Source organism: Tyto alba, unplaced genomic scaffold (genome assembly GCF_018691265.1).
Source record: "Tyto alba isolate M040663 unplaced genomic scaffold, T.alba_DEE_v4.0 Super-Scaffold_11, whole genome shotgun sequence".
Lineage (NCBI taxonomy): Eukaryota > Metazoa > Chordata > Aves > Strigiformes > Tytonidae > Tyto > Tyto alba.
Window position 1 is genome coordinate 6,827,946 of NW_024881273.1, and position 14,662 is coordinate 6,842,607.

Consider the following 14,662-nt stretch of genomic DNA (forward strand, 5'->3'; position numbering starts at 1 on the left):
AGCTAAATTTTGCCAGACACTTGGCTACAAATGTGGAGGGGCAACAATCAGCCTCCAATGCCACAAAATTCACAATCAGGTAGTTCCTCCTTCCTGTTAACAGACTCTCACCAAGTGATGAAGCTGAAAAGCTTAAGGAAGAGGTGCAACCAGTGGGAAAAGCCCTGCTGTAGCTATTGCCTGTAAATCCATCTTGCGAGGACCCACCTCACCCCACTCTGGGCGGCAGCAATCCTGCAGAGACATGCCTCTACACACACTCCTGTGCCGCTCCTCGGTCCCTCTCTGTGTTACCTCCGTCATTCAGAATGTCAGGTACCTCTCATTCCCTGACATTTTTTTTTTCCCCAGCAATTTAGCACGTCATCTTCTCCACTCCCCACTTTACGCACACATGATGACTTCAGAAGGTGCTTGAGTTCATACGCACAACAGTAAACCGCAGCTTTCCTGTTCTATGGATTGTTTTGAGCAATATAAACAGCAGATCGCAGCACACAACACCGCAAGTACCAGAAGATAACTGATTGCACAAACTAGGAGAGGCAACTCAGCTCAGTTTCAGGAGCATTCATCACTGTGTGTCCTTAGGAGCCCTCCAGCTCTTTGCCACTCCAGGCGTTCTCCTATTTTGAGGGTAGAAAGAGCTTTTCTGCAAGAGGAAAACCACTCCCGCCACATAATGCCCAAAAAAAGCCAAAGAGAAGGGTATCATCTTTGTAAATACCTTCTCTTCCAGTAAGTTTAAATAAGGAAGATAGAACGTATTCAGACAAAACTGGGAAATGGCCCCCTTTTCCTTCCCTTTCTCCCCCTCGGAGAGCTCTTTTGCAGAATACTGAAGAATGCTCTCTCCTGCCAGCTCTGCAAGAAAACCGCATTTCTGGCAAACTCCATCGGAGGCTACCAAAGCCCATCCCATGTCTATATGAAAGGTACAGGAGCAAGTGGCATCTGGAACATGGGCAACCTTGCAGCAGACAAAGCACAAGTGTTTCAAATGCCTTTTTGACTGGCACAATTAGACTAATTTCCTCCTCAGTAAAAGTTCTTATTGAAACCATTTGGAGCCAGGCCAGCTTGCCAGCACTCTCATCAAAATTGCTGCTGTTGGAGCTGCCAGGGTTATTAGGCAAGCAAAAATTTCAGCTAGATCTCTTATCACCTCTCCTGAAGTATTCTGTATGATCAGCAGCAAGTGAGAGAATATTTCATGAGAAACAAGGAGCACAGGAACAACAATAACCATGATGACTATTTAAATTGTATATTAGTATTTAAAATGGCAGGAATACTTGACTACTTTTGTTTTCCCTGTATTGGCAGTCCTTTCTTTCAAGTTATCAGGAGCCTCAGAAGTGCAGTAATTTTCCATCAAGAGAATTCTCATTGTCAGCAACAGGTAAAAACAAAGTGGTTACTTTCTTCAAAAATTAGCAAAGTAAAAAGCTTATGGTGCAGTAGGGCTCGAGGATTTTACCAGAATAAAACCAATATAGTTCCAGCTGCCTCTATTGAATCTTTACACTTTTCATAGAAAATTTGGAATTATCAGGATTAAAAGTCTTTTTCTAAAAAATAGATCAGTTTGTTACTCTTCGGCTCTTTCCCCATCACTGTATTACAGCCCTGCAGGAATCCAGCAAGGACCAGTTTTCTTTGATGGTACCTTTCACTCTTTCCTTTTGCTCAGCTGTTCAAAGAGCTGGTAAATCCTTGCCAAAAGGAGCTGCAGTCCAAGTAAGCCTTAGATGACAAGGGGTATTTTGTCTTTTCCTTTCTTTGTTCAGACCTGCTAAGCATTTCATTAAAACTCATCCATGCCAATAAGCAGCATTGGAGCCTACCACCTTTCACCTGTTTCACAGCCTGCTCATATTTTCTGTCACTAAAGTGGGGCCAATGTCACTGTGGTCAAGTAGTCTGGGACAAAGGAAGCAACATAAGGCAAAACACAAGAGAAATACCTTCTATACAATAAATGAGCTGCACAGAAACTCAAACTGTCTTCGAAAGTTACAGGATGATTCTCTGTAACACATCATGGACCTCATCAAGTTAGAAAAGATGCTATCTGCCAGCATTTCCAGTTGAAAAAGTAGTGCATGGGGTAAGCAGACAGCTAGGAAACAATTTGTTACCAGCAGTTGACTAAAGACACTATTTCTATGGCAGCAGGCAGTTTTCTCCATTGACTTCAGTCCCTATCCCGGGGAAGGACAGCACAATATGCATTTTGAAAACCCAGCTGAGTTTCTGTAGGTCTATGCAGACAATACTCCCAAAAGAGTCTTATATTTGGCAATGGGAACTGTTTCAGCCATCTGTTAAAGTGATGATGAAATATGTAAAGCAGTCCAGGCTTGTCACTGAGCAGGACCTCTTTCGCTGTACATTTACTTTTTGCTTATTCATAAGGGAATGTCATAATCCACATGGACTCATGTGATGAGTAAAAAAATCCAATAATCCTACACAATAGCTGGAATTATTAACATCTGTCTTCTGAGAAGTGAGATCATGAAAGGCTAAGAGCCTTTGCATACAGAAAACTTTAAAAGAAAGCAGACATAAAAGGAAAATGCAAATTAAAAATTAAAACTTTTATTCTGTTAAAGTGTCCAGTCTTACAAGTCTTTCAGAGAAAACAAAAGTAGCCTTCAGTGCTTAAGGTGGAGGTGCTGTTGATCAGCTGCCCAAACAATCCCACATACAAAGTGAATGTCATGATTCTGAAATGTTACATCAAGTCGCAGGTCTCGGATGCCAAACCACAACCCTGCTCGTGCATTTATAAAATGGGAGTGAACAATGTTTAAGCCATGAGTAGTGTCTTAAATGGACACATTTGTCAGCTGTAAAAGATGACTCAGGGTCATTAGCCCCCTTCTCATTAAGTCTCCTCTAGAAAAATTTCCCCCCATTGTTCAATAAAATTCCTTTAAAGGAGACAGAGGAAGGAAGGGAAGGGTAATTCCAGAAATCCTAAATTAAGCCTTTCTTTGTATGAATTCACACAAAGTTCATCTTTGCTATTAGGGTCCAGCAACTCAGGTACAGCTACTTTTGAAAAGGTATTTGGGAGATTAGATTTCTGGAGGATTCCATACTGCTGAAGCAGTTGAATATTAACCTACCACTGCAGCTGGAGGGATGGAGGGAGAAAGGTCTGAGTCAAACAATACTCTTGTCCCGTTCCAGTTCTGCTTCATGCACTGTTAAAATGAAGATAAGACAGAAAACTCACTCTGTTTTGGCACATGCTTAGTAAAATTACAGGATCCACTGTGTCACCAGACAGTGGGGAAAAAATTTTTCCTTTTCAAATGCAACAAGGGGGAAAAAAAAAAAAGTGACATTTAAGCAATAGTTTTACTAGTTAGCATTCACACAGCCTTACCTTAAGTAATATTTCTGAGTAGATGACTCTATGGTATGACAATATTGTTTGTCAGTGAGAAGTCACACCAAGAATTAGGAAATCTCTCCATGGTTGAAAGAAAAAGAATCAGCAGGAACAGCTGGCTTCAGGCAGAGACTATTACAAATATACTTGAAGAAACAAGTGACTCTGTGGAGAAGTTACATTAATGTATCTTGAGAAAAGGCACAGGTATTAATGAGGAAAAGTTACTCGTCCCCTGAAGGAGGACCAAAAAAATTAAAAAAAAAAAAAAAAAAAAAATCTAAAAGAGCTCAAACCATGCAGTCCCTTCATGAAGCAGAAAAAAAAAGGAAACAATGTCACAGATGTTGAACCAATAATACTTGAAACTTTTTTCCATACACCTCATCATCTGTAAAGGATGTTCTCAAAATTCCCAGAATCATTTGTTAAAAAAAAAAAACAAAAAAAAACAAAAAAAAAAAAAAAAAAAACCACCAAACCCAAAAAAGCAAAACCAAAACCACCCAGGACCTCAGTGTGGTTCAGCAACAGAAAGCCACTTAATACTATTTATGGTAATGAACACCAAGAACTTTAATTAAAATGAAGTGAGCTAAATGGACTGTATAAATGGTAACAAGAAAAAATAAAAAATGAGGTAGGATATTATCAGGAAGTGACAATTAATACCAAAGAACACCACATCATGAAAGATACCTGTAAAAGCTATTTAACCAGACTGGCAGAGTAAATTCATTCCAGCTGCTGAATTAACCAGGGACCAAATCATAAAATCAGAAAGCAATCTTAAAGAACTTTAGCTAACATTCCAGTGCATAGTTTCAAGAGATACAGCAAGATTTAACACATTTAATAGGTTTGGTATTCCTTGCCTTTCAGCTGGTTCAAAATAATTAGTTGCAACTTGTTACTTTTCCGGGTATTTAGCAGGAAAGGTAGAATTCCCTTTTACTAACCTTCAGTCCTAACACAGGATGAGTGTGCTTGTGATCTACAGGGGTTTCAAGAACTCGTTCAGCTCAGAAGTGCTATTAAGGAAATAGTTGGGTTTAATTCAAGTTGTATGATTTAGCAGCTAATAAATAATCTGGTTTGCTACTACTAGAGTGCTTTGAAAAGCCTGTCAGAAGAACAAGACACTGACCAGACCGTTGATTGTCTGCTTAAGTTGAACTTTTTTTCTGAACACACAGATCAGTGTCAGAAATAAAACCCTTAAACTTCAGTTTGATGGGAACATAAAGGAAAAAAAAATATACACTGATTGAATGCTTACAAATGAGGAAGGATTGTTGATGTAAGCTCATCCCTCAAAGACTGAGCAATCCAGACAAGTATGGGAAGTGGATGACTCACTCTGCTGTGGGTTGAGTTTTGCAGGAGTCCTGAGCAGTAAACATGTTCAGGACCTCATGGTTTAGACATTATCTTTGAAGTTTTAAAGCTTCTTCCATCTCATCACACAAGACTGATACTCTGGAATCAGTATCTATTTGAGGGAAGAGCAAGAAGCACATAACAGGAGTAAATAATACATATTGCTGTCTTCCAGAGTGGCAATGTATTCGTGCCACCTGTGTTTCTGGTACAAGTTATCAGACTGCTGATCCCAATTTTGCCACAAAGGAAGCTATCTCAAGCCCTAGCAGCCATGACCAAAAAACCAAGCTTGGCATATTTTAAGAGCAGCAAAAAAGCTAGTGTTTTCATGCATGATCAATACTGGCCTGTCTTATAATTGCTTTGTAGGCCTCAGGAGTAGGGCAGTCTCTTCTCAGCAAGCAGCAGGAATACAGCTCTTATTTGATTAGAAGCTAGAAACAGCCTCTCATTTCTAACAGAATAGCCTATTGTCCACTTGTCCTATGGACTCAGCACTGAGATACAGAACAGTTCAGGAGACTTGCAAACTTCTAGAAGCGCTGCAGCATACTTTCAGGAGCTGCTTATAGAAACTTCTAACAGCTGTGTAAAGTTTAGTCTGTGTAAGACCACAGCTAGAATCAAGAGTCAAAGCACTCACCTACAATGATCTAGACATATAGAAGAAATCTCTCTGCTCCTGTTAAGCTAGGTGAAAATTCCGTGAGGCACTTTGCCCTTTCAGTCCTGCCTAGTCTAAAATACATGTGTTGTAGACCAGTTACTCAGTGGCCTTGAACACAAAATTGAGTTCAAGCCTCTATCCAGTAGCCATTATTCTCCAGCACTATCTTTTGGCACAGAATAAGAGGGGGTGGGAGAGTTTCCTTCACAATCCAAACCAACCCCACACCCACCGCAAGGAACTGACTGGGAAATAGTATTGCTGTAGCTAAGCCTAAAGCATTTCTGGTTTACTTAAGAAGCATTAAGCCCACCTAACAATTTTTGCCCTCTCTGTTGATCCAAAATGCTTGTCCAAATAGAACAAGTACAATCCAAGAAGCATCAGCAACAATACTTCCCCATCCTTTCAGCAGTGGCCCCAACTCTAACGTAATTTCAAGACACTAACCCTGTTAGAAACAATAAGAGCTTTTACAGTACCTTGCCACTCAGATAAAGAGATTTAATTATATTATTCCCTGGACTGTTTAAACTTTTCATAATGAATGGACTAAGGGAGGCAGAATTTACATCTTTCTTAAAAGCAGTTGTATAAACAGATATCCTGGATTTTAATGTAGCTTTATTTAAGCATCTGAACATCAACAAATCCAGAGCCCAATTAACATTGTTCATGGTTTCAGCACGTTTAGTGTATATATTTCATATCTTACATCTGATGAAGGAAGCCACAGTGTGCCTTATTGCCCCAACATCCAAGGGAACACCACGATTTGCTAAGCCAGGGCAGCTGACAGCTTGCCAGGAACTGCTCTGGAGATGGCTGCAGCTTCCCCCTTTTGTACCCAGGGGAGGCCTCCAAACTTCTCATGCCTCAGCTTGCAGCACTCCACCTTGAAGACAACCTGTTGGTCTGATGCAAGTATCACAACCAGGACCTGCAGGTCCTCAAGCCTCCTCTTCCTTCTGATGGAAAAGAGCAGACTTAAGGTGTATTGTAGGCACACCTTAACGACTCCACCTTAAGGACATGATTATCAGTAGCTATTGTAAGTTATCTACCTCTGCCAGTGCAGAAGGTTGTTTCATTGTGTTGTTTTGTTGGGGTTTGGTTTTGTTTTGTTTTTTTTTTTTTTTTTTGGTCAAACAATACCAAACAGGTCAGACTTGTTTCAGTAAAAACTGCTCTGTCCCAGTGATCTAGAGGAGCTCAGTCCATGGAGGATTCTCATACTGCTCCTTAATGCTGACAGAATGAAAAGGGGAAGAAATAGCAGGACAGGTTTCTTTTCCAGCACCAAGTTCAATCAGCATTAGCCTCTTATTTAGGTCAAGAGGTGTAACAGGAACTGACAGCTGTTAAAGTGGGGATGACAACAGGGAAAGAAAAAACAACCAAACAATCAAGCAGTTCTGTAGACTGCATTCATGAACACTGGCAAAGCATCCAACAACTTGGGGAGCAGGGCAGGAGGCAAAAGGTGCAGAGGAAACCTAAGTGTTCCTCTTTACTAACACCACCAACCCCAGGAGACACCCCGACACACTGGCCAGTTGTATGTTCATATTTGACACATGACAAAAATACCAGGAATTTAAAAGTAGCTTAAAAACTTTAAAAGCCAGATCCTCAAGCAACTTGATGCTTCTGGATAATAAGACAGTCCAGCTGCTTTTTATCCAGATCTTTCTCCCACTTGCACTATAACCATCAATTTCAGAACAGGCTAAAGCTCTGGAAGTGTCTCCAGCACATCAGCTGGAGAAGGATGCTATGTGATCTACTCATCAGCACAAGTGACTTGAAATTTTTCAAATAGTGCAATCTTAAATGAGCACATAGTTTGGGGGTGGGGGGTTGGTTTCTTCTCCAGGGACAGAGGAGAAGGTGTGGAGTACAAAGGGGAAAGACAGTTGGTTAAAAAAAGATCCTGCATTCAAGCTGATGTCTGAGAAGTTTATCCCCCAAATACTAATGCCAGCATCTAGATAAAATCAGCTGTCTGTATCCTATCCCACCCCACCGTAGGGCCTCACTAACTGACTCTCTAAGTCAGGAACAGTACCAAGTGGCAGGGAGATGGAGGTTCAAGAGGTTTCCTAGTCTCTTGATCTTTGCTTGCAGGACACTGGACACTCTCAGTCCCTAACACATATAACCCCCATTTAGAGCAATGCAGCAATCCCCACATTCCATCTTCTCCTCCATTCAAAGGTCATTTCTTCTCACCAGCACCATCCACCTCACCCCACTTCCTGTCCAGAAGAACAGCAACACCTCTTACTCCCAGTGGCCCTTGCTCAGAGGCCAACTAATCTTTCTTGATCCTCATCCTGATCCCAAGCTTCCCCCATCCTGCATGTGAGGTAAGAAGCCACCTCATTCAGTCATGTTTGTTCAGGGACTCCTTGGCTAGCCTGGTAGCGATCAGAGGGGAGAAAGGGGAGGATCTGGGGAAAAGGGGACTAGAATGGCCTTTTGTTTCCTTCTTGTTGGTCAGAGGCTTTTCCCTTTTTTCGGGAGTTCAGGCTTGCTCTTTGTCTGCCCTCCACAGCCGCTCTTTGACTTCCAAGGGCAGCGTGTTGAACAGGTCCTCTTCTACTACAAGCCCACTGCGTTTCAGCAGAGGACATTCTCCCAGCTCCACAGGCAGGCACTCCAAGCGGTTCCCTCGTAGCTCTATCTGTGACAGATTTGTCAGCTCCCCAACCCGGGATGGGAGTGACTGCAGCACATTGTTTCCCAGGTTCAAGGTTCTCAGCTTCCTGCACTGGAACAGCTCTGGTGGGAGACTCTCAATCTGAAAAAGAAGAAATAAATCAATCATAGGAAAAGTCACCAGCAAACAGGACACGTGCTCAGAGACCAACAAGCCAAAACAGCGCTTCAAGATTTACAGAGCATTGTTTTTAATCATCTACTTCTCCCTTGAGTAAGCTCCTCCTTCCCACCATAAGGACTGTTCCCGAAGTAAAAGGCACTACACCACAATTGTATGGATTCTTCTTTCAGACACTCTTTTGCATTAGTTACAAAAGATCACCAAAGACAGATGCTAAAGCAGAAAACAATCACCAAGGGCAGGATTAGAGAATCAGAAAGCTGCTCACAGCTGGCCTAGACTGTCACATGCTCCCATCAGTATTAAATTCTTTCCATCCCAAACCCTTTATACCATCATTAGATCACAGCTCCTTTTCTTTAAGTAGCCATTGTACAATTGGTATCGTACTGAACACCACAAAGACTGGATTTAGTCAGGAAACCTAATTTTGGCACAGTAAGAGCAGAGGCTACATGACTACAAACTCCAGGCCCTGAAAACTGGGACTATTCTTTCATCATTTCTGTAGGGCTTTGAAGTGTTGCAAAGACTTTCTAGGTTTCAAAGCACAGGGGTTTTTGACAGTGCCAAAATGCAACAAAAAAAAAAATGAAGCCACCAGCTGCTAGCTTTCCCACCACCACCACCTTCGTGTATCCATGAGTCACTAATTTAATAAAGTTTATTTCCATTAAAGCCTTTTAATAGTCCAGTCCTCCCAAAGAATTTCTAGGAAAACAATATGGCTAGGGTTTAACAAACACTAGGCTACGAACTAAACATAGCAATTCAAGAAGAGACTTTGAATTAAGGGAAGAATACTGGAGGCTATCATTTGCCTTTAAATGCAACCATGAACTTTTTAAAACTTCAATTATGCATGATATCATTCATGGCTAAATTAGACTGCAATCAGTTCTGAATGAGATGGAGTCCAAGGAAAAGCCAAGATGAGACCAGACTCATTAAAGACAGTTCAATTCAGTCATTGTTACTGGTACTGTTGAGCATTTTTCAAACAGCAACATGCAATCAAATGATCACAGGCTTTTGAAAATAATAGTGTTATTTAAGGGACAAGTATTGGTTTAGGAAGGAAGCAACATGCTATAATACAGCCTGCTTCCCATAATGGTACACTAGTACCAGCCAGCTCCAGAAGTCTCTATTTGCCAAGACTGCTGACCTAGGAGAGGACATTTGAGATAATTCCTGGCCTTGGGAAATCCCAGCCTACCAGTCCTTATGTTTCTTGCTGTTGCTGTTTACTGTAAGCAACCAGGCTGTCAGAGCCCCAGGGCAATTGTGGCCTTGCCCAGGCACCTTCAGAGGATATAAACAGCTCAGCTGTTTCACTAGGTCCTCATCACCTTTTGCTTCAGAACACACTGGAGCAAAATCTGCTCCAGCCTTCCTGTTGTATTAGCATTTTTCAGAGAAAAATGGGTGGTGCCACACTGTGCTGCAGAAAATAGAGCTGCAAGTAACTCATTTTCATCCAAGAGACACTCCGCCCCAAGACTTCAGAGGATACACTGCAGATTAACCCTTGGGAAGTTGTGCTAGGAAGGTTGCCAGTAGTACAGAATTAACTGTGTTCTGAACAGGGGCATAGGGATCCCTCATCTTTAATTAATGCCATCCTCAGAAACTGCCTATAGCAGCCTCACCTGCCCCAATAAATTATTTTGCCTTTTAACTTAATAGGAAACAATGTGTGCATACCATGAAGTTTACCAGAGCTTAAACCACCCATACAAACAGATCCACAGTCATCCAGTCTGTTAGTGCTGGGAAAACAGAGTGAGGAGCTATTAAACTGGGATAGCTGAACGGCTGCTGTTCTCTTGCCATTACTCTTCAGTAGTGCAACACGAGACTTGAACTTTCAGATACTAACTGCAAAATGCTGTCTGGAGTTTTAGGAACCCTGTGTAATACTGAACTGCAGTAGCAATTAAATGCTTGATTTCAGAGCGCTTCCCCTGTGAAAAGCCAACCCTATACTAGAGATGCTGTGTACTTCTCACAGGCAGTTTGACAGTGTTCAGTTATGAATACATCTTGCCAACAGCAGTAAGCATCTTGATATACAACAGTGAAAACTAGGACTGCTCCAGGACAGCTCTACTGCATATTCCCAGAAGAACCCAGAAGCCACTAATTAGGTCTGTCTGCAATTTGTAGTTATGTCAGAGCCTTTTGCAACGTCATGTGGTAATAAACTTCAAGAGAAAAAGAGCCTCCCAGGAATTTGCAGACAGAATGAACAAAAGCTTCAACAAGCCATTCAGCTCGGCACATCAGTCTGCACAGTCACAGGCTGATCTTTACGATACATGGTAAATGAAGTCTCCTTAATCCCAAACACAGGAACACAGATTCAGGAAAACACACAGGTACAGTTTGTTTTAAGCAAATAAACACCTTCCAACACAAGCCAAGAAATGACTTGTGGTGACTGGGCAGCAAAGCACACTTGGTCATTCCCTCTAACCTGCTCTGCGCTTAGACAGACTTAAACAGTTAAGGCTTAGACTTAACCTATCTGGGATCACACAAGAAAACCCACAGCCATCATGCTGAGGCACAGCATGGTGCCATCAGATATTTTCCCCCCCTGAAAATCAAGGAATTGCCATGGGTGACACTTTCACATCCAACTGACTACCAATTGATAAACCTGATTTAGTGCACTCTGCCCCAAGTAAGGACACTGCAGAATATTGCTTTACTCTCTCCAAAGTCACCTTTGTGGAGTAAGATGATACATTTTAAGAGTGAAAGCTTAAGAATGATTTTTCATAAGTCTGTCCATATCCAATGTTTCACAAAGTGCGCGCTTACAATACCAAACTATGGAGTATTCTCTGGAAATGCAAAGTACTATAAGCAAAGATATAAGCCACACACATACATGCCCAAGATGGCTGCTGCCATAGTGTATGTACATGTCTGAAGTACATAGGTTTAAATACATAGTTCTAGATTAAGACTACAGTCTACTGTAGACTACTACCAAACCAGAGACTACAAGCTTCCAACTGCAGAGTACAAACTAACAGGCAGGATTTCTAAGCGGCCTCCAACTGGAATTTAGAAACAGCTTCACTGTTAAGAGAGGAAATGTTATGGAACAAGGGCTGTTGGATGAAAGGCTTGCCCCTGGAGTTATTTGCAATGTTTTGCCTTAGATAAACCCCTCAGAGAGAAACAAAAGCTTGAGAATTTAAATAGAACAGCAGTGCCAGGAGTATTTCACACACCACTGTAGCATGTTTAATCACACGTATAACAGAAGTGCCAGAGTTACTTTTACTCACACAAGAATGCTCAGCTCCTCGCTCACTTACCCTGTTGGCTGTCACAGCTAGATTCTGCAGGTTTTGAAGAAGCCCAACATCTGGCGGTATGGAAGTCAAGTTGTTGTGGCTGAGATCCAAATACCGAAGTTTTCGGCAATAGAAGAGCTGGGTAGGGATCTTTTCTATCTTGTTACGATTCAGGTAAAGGCGTTCTAAATTGGTTAGGTTGCCTATTTGCATGGGGATGTAGGCAATGTGGTTGTACCACAGTTTAAGGCAAGTAAGACGATGTAAGTGCTGGAAGCTGATGATTTCCTCAATGGTCTTGAGGTTATTGTCCTTCAGATCTATCTCCTGCAGATTGTGGAGGCTAAAGATAGAGTGAGGAATACGTTCCAAGTCACAACGGATGAGCTCAAGCTCTGTCAAGTTGACCATTTTCTTAAGGCTGTTGAGAACAATGAGCTTGGTGCCCTCATTGTTGATGGAAAGCTTCTGAAGATGCACACCAACATCTGTTACCACCTGTGGCAGCTTGGTGAGGTTGCTCTTCAACCTCAACACCTTCAGCCTCTTCAGCTCCCTCAATCCATCTATCACAATGTACCGGTTGTTTTCAGCACTCAAATTCCCTGTCAGATGAAGCTCTTCTAGGGTCTTCAGGCTATAAATCCAAAGAGGAATCTCCTTGATGTCTGTGAACTTGATGTGGAGAGATTTCAAGTTCTCCCTCAAGAAGGCAAGGGCTGGAGCCTCAATTTTGGCAGCTGTGTGGTAGAGCCACAGTTCCTTAAGGCTGGTGAGCTGAGCAATGCTTGGGGGAATAGTGACATCGGGGATAAGCTCTAGCTTCAAGACCTCCAGCTCAATGAGGTCAAAGACCGTATCAGGAATGCCACTCAACATGAAAAGATGCAATTCTAGCTTATCCTGGGAGTTCTTAGTGATCCTCTGGCGCAGCTTCTCCAAAGTCCACTCATTGTTGAGGTTCAGCTGCCGCAATTTGTTCTCACTTACCTCCGACAGAAAGACAGCAAAGCGCTTGGAGTACAGTGGGTCATACTGATCGATCAGATGGAGCATAAAAGCAAAGTCATTTTTCACATCAGGAATGTCACTGTAACTGCTCTCCTCCCGGATGGACTCAAAGGAGTATTTCTTGAGTGATCGCCTCAACATCCACCAGAGTGTGTACATGCAAATCAAGCCATAGAATATCACCAAACTGATGTAGAAAGATGCCAAGATTTTGAAGAGAGTGGCCAAAGGATGAGCACAGCGGTACATCCTGTAGCCAGTCAAACTCTCAATGTCCACTTTACAGTCAACATCAAATGTTATGTTGTTGACATAGTAAACAGTATAGCAGATGATCAGAATAAACTTGATCACTTTGATGATGGTCTGTCTCATGTACAGGCGATAAACTATATCTCCCTCTTCCACATGCGTACGGAACTTTTTCACTTTCTCAAAGAGTGCTTTGGCCTGTTCACCTTCCTTTTTGTCCAAGACACCAGTCTCAGACCGGTCCACAATCCCTTGCTCAATTCGAGACTTTGTTCTCTGCAGCATGGGAACAGTGGCTTCCACATCCTCACTGACTGTGGAGGATTTCTTGTCCATGGAGCCATTCATTTTCCCAAATGCTGGTTTAGTATCACTCTCTTCCACCACTGTCTCAGATAATGCCCTCGTTGTCCACGGAGAGTCAAAACACTTAAGCAAAATAGACACAAAATGCTCCAGCTTGGAGCTGGTCCTTGGGAATTTGAACCAGAAGTTGCTACAAGCCAGGAAGATGAGTGTATGTAGCAGCACCAGATAAGGAAAATACTTGGCAAACCAGTGGAGACGGTTCTCGTAACACACTGCATCTACATAGTTATACTGGTGCCGGTCCAAGTCATATCGGATCCCCGTAGGCCCTGTATCAGTAGAGGGAACAAGACTAGAATTATAGTAGGTACGTTCTGGGGTTGCGGCTGTCCAACTTCTGACAGAGTCATTGCAAGAGTCTCTGGTAACCCATTTACAGGGCAAACAAATCATTTTGTCCTGGGTGACCTGAAGTGTCCCTCCAAACACTGCAATCATCAGCATCACTATGGAAATGTAGTCCGTGAAGACATCCCACCATGGCTTCAGGATGCGGTATGCTGGCTGAGTGTCAGCAAAATAGCGCAATTCAGTGACTGGAATCATGATTCACCTGAAAGGAAACCAGAAGCAGGCATTACTAGCTTGAACTATTTTGTTCTGCTTTTTGAGAGGGCATCAGGAAATTCATGTTAAAAACTGGCACAGCAAGACTGGAATTAGCTGAGACCAGATTTCAAGTCACTTGGAGACAAATGAATGATACTTCCTGTGAGTAATTTGCTGCAGCTGAGGCTGTGAAGTTAGTTTGTTGCTGTCTTCCCTGACAGATGAACTGTCACAAAACATCAACAACCAATACTTGCCATTAGAGGTCTGCAGGGCAAGACATTCCCACTTAAAGAAGGCTCACAGGACAGACTGAAAGCACCCTGGCACAACCAGTATTTGGTCGTTTACTGTTTTATCTAAGGATTTTGTTTCAGGGATGAAGGAGTTTGCCAGCACTGTTATAAGTGATAAAATCCACACACAGAGCATAGCTGTCATGACTTTGTTACTGGTTTTAGAGCTAGAAAATAATTCTGCATTTGTGTGGTTCTTAAACTGCAGGGGCAAGGAAGAATTACATACAATACTCTTATATTTTATAGAACTACTTCATTGATAAAGCAAGCTGGAAAAGAGAACAAAGTTGCCTGATATAATGACTTTTACTTCCATGGAAATAGTTTTGGCTTCCACCCCTTTGCATTAATTCTCAAAGGAAAGATTAGTTACTTGCCCTCTGATAAGATTCAGTACTGAAACCCTGTAACAGCTGCTTTGTGACTTATTTACTTCAGAAGTAGAGGAAGGGGGAAACATACTTAGAATTCACTTTCTTGACCAACCACTTCTACCTAGAGTTCATCTCAGCTGGGATTTAAGTGTCACAAAGGAAATTAAAAGGTTCTGGGAAGCAGAGGCCTTAT

The 14,662-nt window shown here is 42.1% G+C and overlaps 1 protein-coding gene across 6 annotated transcripts in view; it reads right to left on the reverse strand.

Annotated features, from left to right (window-relative positions):
* Window positions 1-2,582: 2,582 nt before the first annotated feature.
* Window positions 2,583-14,662, reverse strand: part of LRRC8A (leucine rich repeat containing 8 VRAC subunit A) — a 38,242-nt gene continuing 26,162 nt past the window's right edge. For all 6 annotated transcript variants that reach the window (XM_033011936.2, XM_033011934.2, XM_033011937.2 and 3 more), the window contains 2 exons: window positions 11,637-13,800; window positions 2,583-8,259 (listed from right to left, as the gene is read on the reverse strand). In XM_033011936.2, coding sequence (XP_032867827.1) covers window positions 7,984-8,259; window positions 11,637-13,793 — 2,433 coding nt within the window. In that variant the 5' untranslated portion in view covers window positions 13,794-13,800 and the 3' untranslated portion in view covers window positions 2,583-7,983. The remainder of the gene's footprint in view (window positions 8,260-11,636; window positions 13,801-14,662) is intronic.